This window comes from Bufo bufo, chromosome 1 (genome assembly GCF_905171765.1).
Source record: "Bufo bufo chromosome 1, aBufBuf1.1, whole genome shotgun sequence".
Classification (NCBI taxonomy): domain Eukaryota; kingdom Metazoa; phylum Chordata; class Amphibia; order Anura; family Bufonidae; genus Bufo; species Bufo bufo.
In genome coordinates, this window is record NC_053389.1 from 768,073,968 (window position 1) to 768,091,767 (window position 17,800).

The 17,800-nt window shown below is 49.4% G+C and overlaps 2 protein-coding genes across 2 annotated transcripts in view; one reads left to right on the forward strand and one right to left on the reverse strand.

Annotated features, from left to right (window-relative positions):
- Positions 1-1,043: 1,043 nt before the first annotated feature.
- On the reverse strand, positions 1,044-15,653 carry TM2D2 (TM2 domain containing 2). The gene is made up of 4 exons (XM_040414751.1): positions 15,425-15,653; positions 12,568-12,655; positions 5,351-5,466; positions 1,044-1,497 (listed from the first exon to the last, which is right to left on the reverse strand). The coding sequence occupies exons 1-4, from the start codon at positions 15,601-15,603 to the stop codon at positions 1,284-1,286; spliced, it is 597 nt and encodes a 198-aa protein (XP_040270685.1). The 5' UTR covers positions 15,604-15,653; the 3' UTR covers positions 1,044-1,283.
- A 552-nt stretch (positions 15,654-16,205) lies between these two features.
- Positions 16,206-17,800, forward strand: part of ADAM9 (ADAM metallopeptidase domain 9) — a 111,122-nt gene continuing 109,527 nt past the window's right edge. The window contains exon 1 of the mRNA XM_040414752.1: positions 16,206-16,520. Within this exon, the coding sequence (XP_040270686.1) occupies positions 16,448-16,520 (73 nt within the window). The 5' untranslated portion in view covers positions 16,206-16,447. The remainder of the gene's footprint in view (positions 16,521-17,800) is intronic.

The following is a 17,800-nucleotide window of genomic DNA, read 5'->3' on the forward strand; positions in this document are numbered from 1 at the left end:
TCCTAGCAATATGCCCCCATTGTCTCAGATGGGAATACCCCTTTAACTAAATTCTATCTTTCTGATATTCTGTGGAAGGAAGAGTTTCAGCAGCCCTGCAATCAGAATTTAATTAAAGCCCTGGAGAACTCCTTCACATGCCCCCTTCACAGAGTGATGCCCTTTAAGTGTCCGTCAAACACTTTGCTGTTCCCTTAAGTGGCCCCTACAGAGTGATGTCTCTTATTTCCTCCAATTTGAATATTCACCTATCCCACGTTTCCCCGATGAGGTCTTCTCCCTTCACCGTGCTTTCCTGAGCTGAAGCACCAATGGCAGGGCAATGGTGAAGAGCTGACGGCTCCCTGCTTCATCATTGCATTCAATTGTATATGGATTAAATCTGGACACACAGGGACCAGGACAGCTGGCATCTGCGGTCCGGATTCTGTCCACCCCTGCTTTAGGGTATCGTCACGTGTGGCAGATACGCTGCAAATTTTCTGCCAAGGAATTGCAGGAGGAAAATCTTTTGCCAGAAACCCAATATTCTTCTTGCCGAAACAACAGAAATGATGATGGACCCCCTGGAAGGCCCCATAAGTCAATGGGTATATCGGGCGCCGTCAGCCATGCGACTATTCCTGCAATCCGTCACAGTTTTTAATGGGAACCAGATGTGAATGGAGTCTGAGAAGGAGACCCATCTGCTTCATGAAGTTTCTGTCCTGGGAAAAAAGCCACACAGACCCATTACTTTTCACAGCTGAGAATTTGCTACAATTGTACCCAGTGGACAGAAGTACATGCAGAAGTGGAACGGATCCAGATGACTTAGCGGTGTCCTGTCTGAACAAAGCTTTGTAGACATCGCTCGGCTGTGACAAGCATTAGGCCTGCAGGGTTTTCAGCTTCAGGATGCAAACAAAATTTCCACTCACTGACAGCAAGAAGAGATATGGAATTCAGTGATGATTTGAGACACACAGTTTTTGTTGTGACTATGCATGGGTCTGTTCAGGGCCCGCTATCTCCCTACCATTCAGAGCACATAGGGGTTACAGTGGTAGTTATTTTATTATAGTTACATTAACGTATTTACAGCATTTTATATTACAAATCAGGCTGAATGCGGCAACGCTTCAGTACGGTCTTCGGTCCAAGGATGGACTCATTCCTTTGTATAGTCAATATACATAAGAGTGCACCTGAGGTGATGTGACTCCCGTCCACCCTGCGAGAGGACGAGCCTCGGAGACAGCCTATGGCTGCAATGTATTAATATCCTCCTTAGAGGAACACTGTCAATAGATGGTGCACCAATTGCTGTTGTCACTTGGCATTAACCCTCCGGTGATGAGCAGAATGAGATCTACAAACCACCAGATGCCCAAACCTCCCAAGGTGAGGAGTTTACCCACAGCCGTGCCGGTGTGTCCTAGGCAGAAGCGATCGACCCCAAAGCAGCCGAGGAAGAAGGAGTAGAGCAAGGTGGTAATGAAATAATGACCTGTGTATCTGTGAAAAGATAAAATGACATTAATAGAAACACAAGCTTCCTAGAATGACACCTCTCAATGCACACAGACGAGGATAGGTCAAATAACACCAATTAAATGTTGCTTAGGTAATTGGCAATTAAAGGGATTGTCCAATCATTTTGTTTTCTTGATAAAAAACTGATCACAGAGTGTCCAGCTGCAGAGACCACCAGAGATCAAGCATCGGCAGCAAGTGATTATAATTCCTGCAGTGCCCCCGCAGGTAGAATAAAGTATTACACAGTTCTGATCAATAAGCTCAGGGTAATGGCTGAACATGCCGAAGCATTGTGGGAAATATGCTTTATAGCCACTCTATATTATCTCATATTTCCCCCACAAAAAAGTGTATTGATTGGTTTTCTATACCAGATAACCTCCTTAAAGGGGTATTCCCATCTGAGACAATGTATTCCCATCTGAGACATATCGCTAGGATATGCATACCCGCACCTACACTGAGAACAGAGCGGGGAAGGTGGTGGCCGGAGGACCACAAGTTTCCCCGGGTCTGTTCACCACCAAGTGCTCTCCCTATAGTACTGAATGGGAGCGCACCGCACTTGATTGGCCAATGCTCCCATTCCTTTCTAAGGGGCCGACGGAAACAGTCGAGCCAGCGCTCAGCTATTTTTGGCAGCCCCATAGAAATGAATAGAGGGCACATGGCGCATGCGCAGCCGCCCTGCATTCATTTCTATAGGACTGACAAAATTTGCTATTTTCCTTTGGCCCCTTAGAAATGAATGGGAGAGGTGACCGCGCAAGTGCAGTGCGCTCCCATTCAGTACTACGGGGAGAGCACTTGGTGGCCGGACCCGGGGAAACTCGGGGTCCTCCGGCCACCACCTTCCCCGCTCCGTTCTTAGTGTACCCCTTTAAGAACTCAATGTGGCCTCAAAGAACTTTTTTCAATTATTAAATATACTGTATTTAATTGCTATTCATCCAGGCTGTGCCATTAAAATAAATGGAAACCCTCAAAAAAAAAGAGCGTAGCTACCATCCTGGACATGAACGAGGGCCTTTTCTCTTTCCCAGTGCCATGATGTCTCATGGATGTCTCCTACAGACCAGGCTCCTTGGTGAACTTTTGAATACTCACCAGTCTGGGGCAAAACCTCAAACTTTCCTTGTATAGGGGGAGAGCAGAGTGACAACTGCAATATTTCCAGCCATGTTGGCATTCTTCCAATCATCGCCATTTGTCTGTGACGTTGTCCCTCACACGGAAACATCGAGGATGGGTTAACCTTTGATTTTACTGTGACCGTTTCATTGCCAGAATGCACTCAAGACCAGGAGGTGATGCAGACCATCTCATTTATAGGCCTAGTGTCCCTTTCTACAACATGTAAATGTACCATTGGTATGACATAAGGCACTGGTTAAACAGAGGAAGGGCAGAGACCTTTTCGAGCTCATTTAGAAGCTGTCCTGACTAGGATGGATACTTTGCTATCACTAAATGTAATACTGCCCCCCTATGGAAAAAGAATAAAGACCTATATCATGGAGAATGCGAGTGTCTGGTGGGAATTGCTATAGTAGAAAGAGCATAGAAGAGAGTTGCTGATGTAATTATTTAGCATCCTGACCTGGTCAAATCAGCCAGGAGTCCAGGGTAAAGCCTATATTACACTGCCCGATTTTTCGCTCGTAGTAGCCCTCACTAGCGATCATCTGGCAGTGTAATACAGCCGCCGATTGCCCGATGAACGCGCAAACGCTTGATCATCGGGCAATCCAAATCTTTTGACATGTTAAAAAATTATCATTTGCAGACGGCAGATCGTGGTGTCCAATCATGAGCTACTGCCAGCAAACCACTATACAGCATGGGGGCGAGCGCTGGCATAGAGATCACTCCTCCCCATGCTGCGGAGGAGATCACTGCATGTAATATCAGGCGATTGCTGGCAGGGAACGATTCCCTCCGGACAATTGTCTGCCACATCAGGCTGTGTAAGGCTACTTCCACACTAGCGTTCGGAGCGGATCCGTCTGATGTTTCATCAGACGGATGCGCTCCGATAATGCAGACGTTTGCATCCGTTCAGAACGGATGCGTCTGCATTAAAACTTAGAAAACTTTCTAAGTGTGAAAGTTGTCTGAGCGGATCCGTTCAGACTTTACATTGAAAGTCAATGGGGAACGGATCCGCTTGAAGATTGAGCCATATTGTGTCATCTTCAAGCGGATCCGTCTCCATTGACTTCCATTATAAGTCTGGACGGATCCGCTCGCCTCCGCACGGCCAGGCTGACACCCGAACGCTGCAAGCAGCGTTCAGGTGTCCGCTCACTGAGCGGAGCGGAGGCTGAACGCTGGCAGGCGGATGCATTCTCAGTGGATCCGCCTCCACTGAGAATGCATTGGGGCCAGACGGATGCGTTCGGGACCGCTCGTGAGCCCCTTCAAACGGAGCTCACGAGCGGACACCCGAACGCTAGTGTGAAAGTAGCCTAATACAGGCTTTAGGCCTCATGCACGCGACCGTATGTATTTTTCAGTCTGCAAATCGCAGATACGCAAAACACAGATAGCGGCCGTGTGCATCTCACCTCATTGTCAAAATGCGTAAAACAGACAAAAATAGGACATGTTCTATTTTTTGCGGGACGGACATGCGGACGCAGACAGAACACATTGAAATGATCGGGTCCGCATCCAATCTGCAAAAATAAATGCTGAAAAATATGGTTGTGTGCTTGAGGCCTAAGAGAGAGAGATTTGTGCTGCTGCATTTAGCACACAGCTGATTACACTATTACATTGCAACAAAAACCTAAGCTGTGACAAGGGGACCAACACTGATGAGATCACGGCGGTCCCTTTCCTGTTTATATTCATGGGGCTCAGCTGCAATACCAGAAACAGTCACATGGTGAGAGGGGTGCTGTGTCAGGCACTACAATAAGGGGAGGGGGATTACATTCCAGCTTGACTGTGGCCCCTTTGATCTGCTGACCGATTGAGGCCCCAAGGTTATACTACTACCAATCACGCCTATCCTTAAAGAGGTTGTTCCATTACAACTTATCCCCAAACCATTGTGGGTCAAATCATGCTTGAGCTCTGTTACTCCTTTCAACTCTATGGGGCCGCTGGAGATAGCCGAGTGCTTACACCGGCTGAGTAGAGCAGCGGACAGGTATGTGTGTCCGCTGCTACATTCAAACGGGGGGATCATGGTCCCCGCACTCGTGACTGGCGGGAGCCCTAGCGGTCGGACCCCCACCAATCAGACACTTATCCTGTGATAGGGCATACGTTGTTGTAATGGGATAACCCCTTTAAAACCTTTGCGCAGTCATGCAGCTGGTATGAATCAGCCGGGGTTAGCAACCTACAGCACTCCAGCTGTTCTGCAACTACAACTCCCAGAATCCTCCATTCACTCCTACAAAAGTTAGAAGAACAGCCAAGCAAATAGGAATGCTTGGAGTTGTAGTCTCACAGCAGCCGCCGACCCCTGAATTAGAAGGACGAGCCTATGCCTAGCTTACTGTAGCTCAACCCCTTAGGTGGGATAGCAAATCGTCGCCTTTAAAAAGGACTCATCATCATCATCATCATCTCTCCTGATTTGAATTCCACATGAAATAATTCTGGAGCACACTTTCTTAGAATGCTGCGTTGTACCGTTCCCCTGTTAGTCCCCCTGGAAATGTATAAATAAACTGACAGCGTGGAGTTAGTATTTTCCTTGTGAATAAGGTGTGTCCATATTCAGTCTGAAACTTGGGAATGCTCAGTCCTTAATGAATTCGTACATTTCCAGGTGGAATAACAGGAATGGCACATTGAACAGTGTGAAGTCACATACTTGATGCAAGGCTTGTTCCCACGTTGGAAGGTAGGGGGTCCATCGCACTCAATGCCAGGCAACGCTCGGCACCATACTTTTGTGTGATTAACCTCAGCATACGCCTGTCCCCCAAACTGTGAAGGAGAAAAGGGAAGCATTAATGATATTATCTGGGCTGCAGATGATGACCTATCAATATCAGATTGCTGAGGGTCCGATAACCAGCACCCCCCACAAATGGACAACCGAGGCGCTGGAAATTACACTATGTATGGTCTATTGGCCATGTCGGGGTGCTACAGATCAGCTACCATTCAAGTGAATGGGAGCTGAGCTGCAGGACAGCAGCACTGGAAAACACATTGTGTATAGTGCGGTGGCCATGTTGAGGTGCTGGGGCTGAGCTGCAGTACAGCGGCGCTCTAAACCACATTGTGTATGGTGCGGTGGCCATGTCGAGGTGCTGGGGCTGAGCTGCAGTACAGAGGTGCTCTAAACCGCATTGTGCATGGTGCGGTGGCCATGTTGAGGTGCTGGGGCGGAGCTGCAGTACAGCGGCACTGGAAAACACATTGTGTATGGTGCGGTGGTCATGTCGAGGTGCTGGGGCGGAGCTGCAGTACAGCGGCACTGGAAAACACATTGTGTATGGTGCGGTGGCCATGTTGAGGTGCTGGGGCGGAGCTGCTGTACAGCGGCGCTCTAAACCACATTGTGTATGGTGCGGTGGCCATGTCGAGGTGCAGGGGCGGAGCTGCAGTACAGCGGCGCTCTAAACCACATTGTGTATGGTGCGGTGGCCATGTTGAGGTGCAGGAGCTGAGGTACAGCGGTGCTCTAAACCACATTGTGTATGGCGCTGTGGCCATGTTGAGGTGCTGGGGCGGAGCTGAGGTACAGCGGTGCTCTAAACCATATTGTGCATGGTGCGGTGGCTATGTCGAGGTGCAGGAGCGGAGCTGCAGTATAGTGGCGCTCTAAACCATATTGTGTATGGTGCGGTGGCCATGTTGAGGTGCTGGGGCGGAGCTGCAGTACAGCGGCGCTCTAAACCACATTGTGTATGGTGCGGTGGCCATGTTGAGGTGCAGGAGCTGAGGTACAGCGGTGCTCTAAACCATATTGTGCATGGTGCGGTGGCTATGTCGAGGTGCAGGAGCGGAGCTGCAGTATAGTGGCGCTCTAAACCATATTGTGTATGGTGCGGTGGCCATGTTGAGGTGCTGGGGCGGAGCTGCAGTACAGCGGCGCTCTAAACCACATTGTGCATGGTGCGGTGGCCATGTTGAGGTGCTGGGGCGGAGCTGCAGTACAGCGGCGCTCTAAACCACATTGTGTATGGTGCGGTGGCCATGTCGAGGTGCAGGGGCGGAGCTGCAGTACAGCGGCGCTCTAAACCACATTGTGTATGGTGCGGTGGCCATGTCGAGGTGCTGGGGAGGAGCTGCAGTATAGTGGCGCTCTAAACCATATTGTGTATGGTGCGGTGGCCATGTTGAGGTGCTGGGGCGGAGCTGCAGTACAGCGGCGCTCTAAACCATATTGTGCATGGTGCGGTGGCTATGTCGAGGTGCAGGAGCTGAGCTGCAGTATAGTGGCGCTCTAAACCATATTGTGCATGGTGCGGTGGCTATGTCGAGGTGCAGGAGCTGAGCTGCAGTATAGTGGCGCTCTAAACCATATTGTGCATGGTGCGGTTGCTATGTCGAGGTGCAGGAGCTGAGCTGCAGTATAGTGGCGCTCTAAACCATATTGTGCATGGTGCGGTGGCTATGTCGAGGTGCAGGAGCTGAGCTGCAGTATAGTGGCGCTCTAAACCATATTGTGCATGGTGCGGTGGCTATGTCGAGGTGCAGGAGCTGAGCTGCAGTATAGTGGCGCTCTAAACCATATTGTGCATGGTGCGGTGGCTATGTCGAGGTGCAGGAGCTGAGCTGTAGTACAGTGGCGCTGGAAACTGCACGGTGTACGAAGCCTTCTGCTTCAGCTCCATACACTGTAGTTTCTGACACCATGGCTTCTCGAAACAGTTTATTGATGATCTATCCTGAGGACAGACCATCAATATCTGTAGCCCGGACAACCCCTAGACACTGCCAATTTTGGCATTCAGGACTCAGACCCATTTTTTAAATCTGACGTGTCATTTTATGTGGGTAAAAACTTTGGAACGCTTTTACTTATCCAATAGATAAAAGTGATTACGCCTTCCCGGCCCTGTCAATCAATGTGTAGAGGGCGCGGCAGAAATAACGGAAACGCCCTCATTGCTCCTGGAGGATCACTTGCGTATATTAAGGTCACCAAGTTCAGATCTGCGGGGGTCTGACACCCGGCAGGCACCATTTCAGGTTTGCAGTGGCAATGAGGTACCAAAACAAAAACACCCCAAAAAGACCCAATTTTAGAAACTGCACCACTCCAGGAATTAATATAGAGGTGCAGTGAGCATTTGGACCCCAGAGGTGTTTCACAGAATGTCATACAATAGTGACATGTAAGTTAATAATATGTAGTTTTAGCTTAAACGGGTTCTCCGACACCCGTCACCCCTGCGGATCAGCTGCCGTGGACAGCAGCAGTGAGCAGGAAGACAGACGGGAGACGGCAAGCGCGCCTTGACCTCGAGCCGACTCACTCAACTTCAGAACTATTAGGACACCACATCACATCAGAAGGTCGGTTTGCGACCACAATACGAATATGACGATAACAAATTTATAAAGTTTTTTTTCCATGTTTTACTACTTTTGCATCATAAAATTGCTTTAATAAAACATTTTTTTTTCCTTTGCATAGTCATATCTAAGACTTTTTTATTTTTTTGTCGAGCAAGCAGTGTGAGGGATTGTGCAGGACGGGCAGCAGTTTTTATTGGTATCATTTTGGGGTACATATGATTTTTTGATCTTTTTATACCGTTTTTCGGAAGGCGATTTGACCAAAAACAGCTATTCAGTCACTGTTTTTTCATATTTTTGTTTTGTTTAGAGTGTTCACAGTGTGCGATAGTTAACAAGCCTCCCAGGTGTCCCTCTTTTTGACCCATGTACCTCTTTGATGCTTAAATGTCCCTATTTTCACTTTAAGGACCAGGCCATTTTTTGGCAAATCTGACCAGTGTCACTTTATGCATTAATAACTCTGGGATGCTTTTACCTATCATACTGATTCCGAGATTGTTTTTTCGTGACATATTCTACTTTATGTTAGTGGTAAATTATCACCAATACTTACCTCATTTCTTTGTGAAAAATAGCACAATTTCATGAAAAATTTAGCATTTTTCTAACTTTTTAAACTCTCTGCTTGTAAGAAAAACTGACATAATGTATTATTTAGGAAACTAGACCCCTCCAAGGTACATAACAAGGGGTCTAGTTTCCTAAATGGTGTGCCATGTGGGGGTTTATTGCTGTCCTGGCACCATGGGGCTTCCTAAATGTGACATGCCCCCCAAAAAACATTTCAGTAAAATTCTCTGTCCAAAATCCCAATGGCGCGCCGTCTCTCTCTACATCCACATATGAGGTATTTTCTGACTCGGGAGAAATTGGGCTACGAATTTTGTGGCGCAATGTTGTTAAAGTTGGATGTCAAAATGAAAAATGTGATTTTTTACACTAAATTGCTGGTGTAACCCCAAATTTTTTATTTTTACAAAGGGGTAATAGGAAAAAAGAGCCCCAAAATTTGTAGCCCCATTTCTCTCGAGTAAGGACATACCCCATATGTGGACGTAAAGTGCTCTGCTGGCGAACTACACGGCTCAGAAGAGAAGGAGCGCCATTGGGATTCTGGAGAGAGAATTTTGGGGTTTAAAATTTGGAAGACTGTGGACAAATAAATTAAAATGGGGGAAAGGGATTATAAATTTAGTACTCCATGGAAGTGTGGTACTCCCTGAAGCAACAGTCAATGCAGAGGTCCGGATGATCGGGGCACGTGTCACACTGAGTAGTGGTGTCCTTCCGCATCACCCTCCTGTGACACACTCTGCACTTTTTTGGGGGTCCGTCCCTTCTTTCCAGTATGGGGGACCACACCGAGGTAATCCGGCCTGCTCTTTCCCGGTCAGAAAAGATCAGGGCTTTGAGGACTGCCTCATAGAACTGAAGGAATGTCCCTGTGTTGCCAGTGCTCCGGGACAGCACAAAAGAGTTGTACAAGGCAACCTGTACCAAGTACAACGCAACTTTTTTGTACCATGCCCGGGTTTTGCGCATGGCGTTATATGGCTTGAGGACTTGATCAGAGAGATCAACTCCTCCCATATACCGATTGTAGTCGACGATACAATCGGGCTTGAGGACCGTTGCCGCGGTACCTCACACAGAGACAGGGGTGATGCCGTTATCATGAATTGTGGACAGTATAAGGACATCCCTCTTGTCCTTATATCTGACCAGCAGCAGGTTTCCAGTGGTAAGGGCACGGGTCTCACCCCTGGGGATAGGTACCTGGAGGGGGTGGGTAGGGAGGCCGCGTTGATTTTTCCGCACGGTCCCACAAGCGGACGTGGATCTGGCGGCGCGGGACTGGAACAAGGGGATACTAGTATAAAAGTTATCCACGTACAGGTGGTAACCCTTATCTAGCAGTGGGTGCATAAGGATCCCACACAAGTTTTCCGCTAACACCCAGAGTGGGGGGACATTCTGGGGGTTCAATATGGGAATCTCGCCCCTCGTAAACACGAAACTTGTAAGTGTACCCTGAGGTACTCTCACAAAGTTTGTACAGCTTCATGCCATACCTCCCCCGCTTAGAGGGAACATACTGGCGGAAACTGAGTCTCCCCTTGAAAGCAATGAGAGACTCGTCAATTGTGACCTCCCTTCCAGGTATATAGGCCTCCAAAAATTGGGCCCCGAAGTGATCGATGACCGGCCGGATTTTGTACAGGCGGTTATAGGCAGGATCACCTCGGGGGGGACATGCTGCATTATCTGCATAATGCAGGCAATTCCGAATGGCCTCAAAACGGCAACGTGTCATGGCCGTACTGTAAAGTGGGGTCTGGTAAAGGATGTCCCCACTCCAGTAATGCCTGACACTGTTTTTTTTTTTACTAGGCCCATGTGCAGCACGAGGCCCCAAAACATCCTCATCTCGGCTGCACTGACCGGAGTCCAGCCACCGGGCCTAGCCAAAAAGGAGCCCGGGTGTTGAGCGACGAACTGTTGGGCGAACAAGTTCGTTTGCTCCACCAACAGATTCACAAAGTGGTCACTGAAAATAAAAAATTCATATTCAGTGAAGCTCACTGTGGGAATCTGGATTCCTGGTTGGCCAACAAAGTCAGGAATCACAGGCTCAAAATCCTCTGGGGTCATTCAGGCAAGTTCACTGGCAGGGGGCTCAGGTGGACTTATCTGCTGGGCCGGAAAACTAGTACGAGCCCCAGGGCTGCTCATACTAGTGTGGGCCACAGGGTCCCTGGTATGAGGGGCTCATCATCATCACTAGATGATGAGGAGAACGAGGATGACAACAGGAAAATGGGGTCATCCTCGTACTCACTGGGGCTCTCGGAGTCGGAGAGCAGCTGGGCGTATGCCTCCTCGGCCGAGAACATCCGGCGGGCCATCTTCTAACGCTAAAGGGGAGTGTGTGTGTGTGTAAAACTTTTATTTAGTGTGTGTGTGTGACGACGGTGTGTTTTTACGTATACCCTACCCTAACCCACCCTAACCTAACAGAAAAAAGATATATAAAAAAAAAAAACGCAAGCCCCAAAAAAATAAAAAAAAACGCTTCAATCCCCGAAAAATTGCTTACACTCCAAAAACTTGCTGATCAGCGGTGGGGTGGGCGATGCACTAACAGTGGCCGGATGCTCTTTTACGGCTAAGAGTGCCGGCCACAGTCAGCGCACCTACAAAAGAAAAAAAAAAACGCTTGCGCCCAAAAAAATGTGGGGGGGGGGGGGGCAAGCTGCAGCTTGTTTATGGCACTTTATGGTGGCTCTGGGGCCACGGGTGGCGGCGGATCGCGTGGGAGGCAGAGGGACCGACACGGGGCTCCTCTCTCACAGGAAACTCTGTGGGCGGGGAGAGCGGAGCTCCGGGACGTTATCCCCTCATCCGTCCCGTCCAGCCAATCACAGGCGATCCTGAAAGGTGGCGTCACCGCCACCTCACAGGATCTACGGAGGGTGATTGGTGGTGTATATTACACCACCGATCACCCTCCTATTTCGGGTCTTTGGGTCACCGGAATGACCCGAAAACGCTGCAAACCGCAGGTCGGTTTGCAGCGATCGCCGATACGGGGAGGGGGGGGGGTCTAGGGAATGGTGGTCACAGAACCCCCCTCGGTATTGTCGCAGGGTGCCTGCTGAAATACACAGAAATACACAGAAGGACTCGGACATCAGGACGTACATGTACGCCCTGTGTCGGTAAGAGGTTAAAATATCTATAATTTGATCATCTGTGTGTTAATATTTAATTGGATATTGAAGTGTGAGAAATTGTCCCAGGCTCTCCACATGCTGTAAAAAAAATAAAGGGACTAATACTCACCTAACAGATCCCCGGCTGCTGCAGTTGTGATAAAGTCGGTTATTATGCTTTGGGCGGATTTAGAGGCGTGGCCTGGTATGAAAAAAAATTAAGCGATGTGCGCCACACATGTTGTCCCTCTTTGCGATTTTCAAAAGTTGGGAGGTATGAATTAATGTGCTTGCTTTTTTTTGTAGATCAGGTCGCTATGGATGCGGAGATACCAATTATGTTATTTCTTTTTTTGTCAATTAATAATGACTGGATAAGGGGGGGGGGGAATAAAAATATTTATTAGAATTTTTGACTTTTTTATTTTTTTTAACATCCCATTAGGGGACTTAAACATACAATGGTCTGATTGTTGGTACAACACACTGCAATAGTTCTTTACTGCAGTGTATTGTACATTGCAGACCCAGAGGCTTTTGTAAGGCTTTCAGCAGCGGGGTTGATGGGGTTGGGAGGGAGTCCCCTCCCTCTGTAAACCTTTTAGATGCTGCAGTTGCTACTGATCGCGACATCTAAGGGGTCGGAACTAGCTCCAATCTCGGCTGTTGCAAAAGGATGTCAGATTTATGTTACAGAGCTCTTGTGGAAAATGAAAGGTGGAATCTGATTGGCTGCTATGGGCAACTAAACCAATTTTTCCTTCACACCACTTTGATAAATCTCCTCCAATGTATTATAATGGGTTCTCCTTTCTATTATAGCCCCAGCAGTAAGTACCTTGGTGCAGCCAAAGTCCGGGTCTAGCTGGCTGGTCACGTTCCCAGTGTAGTCTACTGGATCATCGCAGTCTATAAACTCTTCTGGCCTGAGGAACAGAAATAAGAACGTGAAGATTGCTGAGAATTAAGTCACTTTTTGTTAATCTTAGTAATGATTAGTAGGCGGCTGCAGGGTCCACGGAGCAACTAGTGAAAATGGAAGAAAATAAGAACAGCTAGGCATTGTACTGCAACCAAGGGTGTGCGTGTCTGGCCTCACATGTCAGTGGTGCTCTTCTAATAAACCCATCTTTCCCACTGATTGTTTTTAATCAGTGCAGTATACAAGTGGAGCCAGCTCTCCAGAAATTCATTAGAGGCCTATTGGCACAGAATGAAGTATCATACAGAGTAGGTACGCATCCAGAAGAGGTAACCTTGCTGTGGTGGATGGGCACAAGTGATTATGATCAAAATATATTTGCTACGTATCTCATATTCATTTAATATAGTAAGCACAACATTAGTTCACTCATATATTCAATGTTTGCAGAGTGCTGTTGCACCCCTTCCTCACTAGTCACAGCAGCCCCCGCCACCCCTTCCTCACTAGTCACAGCAGCCCCCCGCCACCCCTTCCTCACTAGTCACAGCAGCCCCCCGCCACCCCTTCCTCACTAGTCACAGCAGCCCCCCGCCACCCCTTCCTCACTAGTCACAGCAGCCCCCCGCCACCCCTTCCTCACTAGTCACAGCAGCCCCCCGCCACCCCTTCCTCACTAGTCACAGCAGCCCCCCGCCACCCCTTCCTCACTAGTCACAGCAGCCCCCCGCCACCCCTTCCTCACTAGTCACAGCAGCCCCCCGCCACCCCTTCCTCACTAGTCACAGCAGCCCCCCGCCACCCCTTCCTCACTAGTCACAGCAGCCCCCCGCCCCCCCTTCCTCACTAGTCACAGCAGCCCCCCGCCACCCCTTCCTCACTAGTCACAGCAGCCCCCCGCCACCCCTTTCTTACTAGTCACAGCAGCCCCCCGCCGCCCCTTCCTCACTAGTCACAGCAGCACCCCCCCCGCCACCCCTTCCTCACTAGTCTCAGCAGCACCCCCCCCCCCCGCCACCCCTTCCTCACTAGTCTCAGCAGCACCCCCCCCCCCCGCCACCCCTTCCTCACTAGTCTCAGCAGCACCCCCCCCCCGCCACCCCTTCCTCACTAGTCACAGCAGCCCCCCCCCCCCCGCCACCCCTTCCTCACTAGTCACAGCAGCCCCCCGCCACCCCTTCCTCACTAGTCACAGCAGCCCCCCGCCACCCCTTCCTCACTAGTCACAGCAGCCCCCCGCCACCCCTTCCTCCCTAGTCACAGCAGCCCCCCGCCACCCCTTCCTCACTAGTCACAGCAGCCCCCCGCCACCCCTTTCTTACTAGTCACAGCAGCCCCCCGCCGCCCCTTCCTCACTAGTCACAGCAGCCCCCCCCCCGCCACCCCTTCCTCACTAGTCTCAGCAGCCCCCCCCCCCCCCCGCCCCCCCTTCCTCACTAGTCACAGCAGCACCCCCCCCCCCCGCCACCCCTTCCTCACTAGTCACAGCAGCACCCCCCCCTGCCACCCCTTCCTCACTAGTCACAGCAGCACCCCCCCCCCCCCGCCACCCCTTCCTCACTAGTCACAGCAGCCCTGCCACCCCTTTCTTACTAGTCACAGTAGTCCCCAGCCAACCCTTCCTTTGCAGTCACAGCAGTCCACTTCCCACCTCTTACTTTGTATTTACAGCAGCCCCCACCACCACCTTAGGGTGCTGGGACACAGTGCAGTCTGACATGCATTTAGGATGCTGCAAGCTGAAATTAATTAAATCATTCCCACAATGCAGAAGACCAGGGTTTAACAAGGCTGCTAAACTGGCTACCCTTAGTAAGCTCCCCCTCCACTTAATAGTCACAAAAGCCCCTTACTAATGTATTGTGATTCTCCATATTGCCTTCTTTGCTGGCTGGATTCATTTTTCCATCACATTATACACTGCTCGTTTCCATGGTTATGACCACCCTGCAATCCATAAGTGGTGGTCATGCTTGCACACTGTAGGAAAAAGCACCATCCTATGTGCACTCCCATGGTCCCGGGCATCAGAGGCAGGTGCTCTTTCCTATTGTGTGCAAGCATGACCATCGCTGATGGATTGCAGAGCGGTCGTAACCCTTGTATACGAGCAGTGTATAATGAAAAATGAATCCAGCCAGCAAAGGAGGCAATATGGACAAATCACAATACATTAGTGAGTGTCTTGTATTAACTTTCTCTACATGATTAATCCTGTTTGCTGAAGTGAGACAATCCCTTTAGTAAGTCAGAGCAGCCCCCCTCATACCCATTGTTAGCAGTCACATCAGCCCCCACCACAGTTTCCTTGGTAGTCACAGCAGCCCCCGCCACCCCTGCAATAATAATCACAGCAGTTTCTGCCATCACTTCCTTGGAAGTCCTTATGGTTCCCCACCATGACCTCATCAGTAGCCACATCACCTCCTTGGTAGTCACTGCGGTTCCCTGACACAGTGGCAGTAGTCTCCGCCATCAGTTTCTCAGGAGTCACAGCTGTCTCTCTTGGACATCCCCTTTAACCAACCACTGTATAATAAAAATGTGTACAACTTATGCTCCGCTTTCTAGATAAATGCGTCAGTTTTTTTTATTATCTCTGCTGGCTGTCAGTGAATAGAAATATTTTCCATCCAGAAGCTGAAAGGCTCTACAAGGGTAATATTTCTCACAACTGTACCCAGTGCAGACAATCCCCTGGACTGAATGCACTGCAGCAAACCCTCAGCTGTGCGGGGTCTTAGGCTATTACAGCTCAATGGTGCATACTCACAAGTACTCGCACAATACGAGGGGTCCTCTGGGGTCTCTGGGCTCAGGGACCGGGGTGCTGCTGGGCTCAGGAGACGTGGCGGGGCTGGTGCTATTCTGGGTGGCGATAAGGGAGAAGGTGAGGAGCAGCCCCTGGCCCCCCAGCAGCAGATAACTCACAGGGGGCCACAGCCACCCCATATTCCTGCTAACGCGACCTGACACCCTCTAACTGGCTTCTTCCGCCAACACTCGCGTCAACCAATCACAAAGCAGAACAGTAACGTTAACGGGTTGACGCTTTTTTTTACGTCATACGTCCTGGTCTGAAGCTTTTATTGGTCCCCTCTAGAGGCGCCATTTTGGATTAGTCCTTTCCGTTTCTAACGGTTCACAGCGGTCTACTTGAACATGGCGACTTCATAGGAAATCAAACAGACATTTTTCAGCAGCACACTTTGAGTGAACCTACTCCTATAAACGATGTAGTTTTAGCTGTCGGATAAAGCGTCCACTGTCATTTACCGGCGCTTCTTTCTTGTATTATAAGCCGGTGTCACGTTATGTTTTATCTGACTGGCTGAGAACGATTACGGCTGCTGCCGTTATGTCGACTCAATGCAAAAATAATGTGAGTTGCAGTTCGCGATATGAACACCAGGTGTCGCTGTTGCTGAGGCTAAACAGTCAGCCGCGCGTGCGCCCTGGGATTATTGAGGTCAGGGAGTGATCAGCTGGGGTGGGTGGTGTGTGTGAACTTCTATGGGAGAAGTGAGGCAGAGGCGGGACGTAGGGGTGAGCATCATCCTGCCGGGGAGGGGGGTATAGAGGCTCCTCTGGCGAAAGAGGAAGTTAAGTAGTCAGGGCACAGACTGGGGATAACTTTAGGGGGGCTGCTTTGTATCTGGGGGGTAATCAGCTGGAAGAATAGACTGATATCGTGTTGTGGACTATGAGGCTCAGTTAGGCGTGTGCAGTGCAGTGATTGCAGCTCTGGAGAAGAAGGTGCTGCACTATCCATCAGCTGTCTGCACATTTACATGCCATGGCCGCTGTGGGCAAATGTGCCACCCTGTACCCCGGGATTGTCCTGCTCCTCACCTGCTCTCTGGCCCTAGGTAAGCCTCCCAGCAGCGCTCTAGTGGGCATTAGCCACTGTGCAACTTTCTAATGTTTACTGTCTATCAGTTCTTCTTCACTTACAAGATCTCTGTTTGCTGTCAGTGAATGGTGGTCTTTCCTGACCTTGTCGTGCTCACACAGCTGAAGGTATGAGTATTACAGGGGGGGAAATGTGTCATTGGCGGTGGTTTTGGTGTCAGTTTTAAGTCTCTTTGTATGAAATGGCGCACAGTGATAAGATGTTTGGGGCGAGTGCAATGTTCCGTGGACCAGGGGGTTGCCTGGCATGGAGAGATGCCTTTTTTTTTTTTTTAAAGTTGCACATCATAGGGTCTCATGCACATGACTGTATGTATTTTGTGGTCCGCAAAAGACGGATCCGCAAAAAAAACCAAAAAACGGCTTTGTGTTCTTCTTGGTTGTCATTGATGAAATGGTTAATAATGATCAGCCAATAAGATAAGGGGCAGATCTGTGTGTGCTGCCTGTGCCGTGCATTGCAGACCGCAGATTGCTGTCCCCAATGTACGGGAAACATCCGTGTGGCCGGCGCTGATGGATGCAGAGCCGTTCAACTTGAATAGGTCCGCGATCCGTCCGCACTGCAAAAAAAATAGAGCATGTTTTATTTTTTTTGCCTTTGTGGAGGCACGGAGAGAAACCCCACGAAACCAATACAGAGCGCTTTTGTGGGGTTTCTCTCCGTGCCTCCATTAAAGTGAATGCGTCTGCATCCGTGAAACGTTGCGCACACAGCCGGTGAACGTATATTGCGTATGTGCATGAGCTTATATAGGGTTTGGTAATCGATGGCATCCTTCCCATCATGATCAGTGAATGCTGGAAAGTAACAGTAGGTTCACACCATGGATTTTGACGTTGGCGGTCTCTAATGTGGGTTTTCATTGTAAATGGCGTTGTCCCGCTCTCTCTTTAGTAACATAGTACATAACATAGTAACATAGTACATAAGGCCGAAAAAAGACATTTGTCCATCCAGTTCGGCCTGTTATCCTGCAAGTTGATCCAGAGGAAGGCAAAGACCCCTGTGAGGTAGAAGCCAATTTTCCCCACTTTAGGGGAATAAAAAATTCCTTCCCGACTCCAATCAGAATATCTCCCTGGACCAACTCTAGTAGCTATAGCCTGTAATATTATTACGCTCCAGAAATACATCCAGGCCCCTCTTGAATTCCTTTATTGTACTCACCATCACCACCTCCTCAGGCAGAGAGTTCCATAGTCTCACTGCTCTTACCGTAAAGAATCCTCTTCC

Coding starts and splice junctions, on each gene's coding strand:
- TM2D2 (XM_040414751.1), bottom strand. CDS start 15,603: ATGGGGTGGCTGTGGCCCCCTGTGAGTTATCTGCTGCTGGGGGGCCAG. Junction 12,656..15,424: donor CTCGTATTGTGCGAGTACTT/GTGAGTATGCAC, acceptor TCTGTTCCTCAG/GCCAGAAGAGTTTATAGACT. Junction 1,498..5,350: donor GGGAACAAGCCTTGCATCAA/GTATGTGACTTC, acceptor ATCTTTTCACAG/ATACACAGGTCATTATTTCA.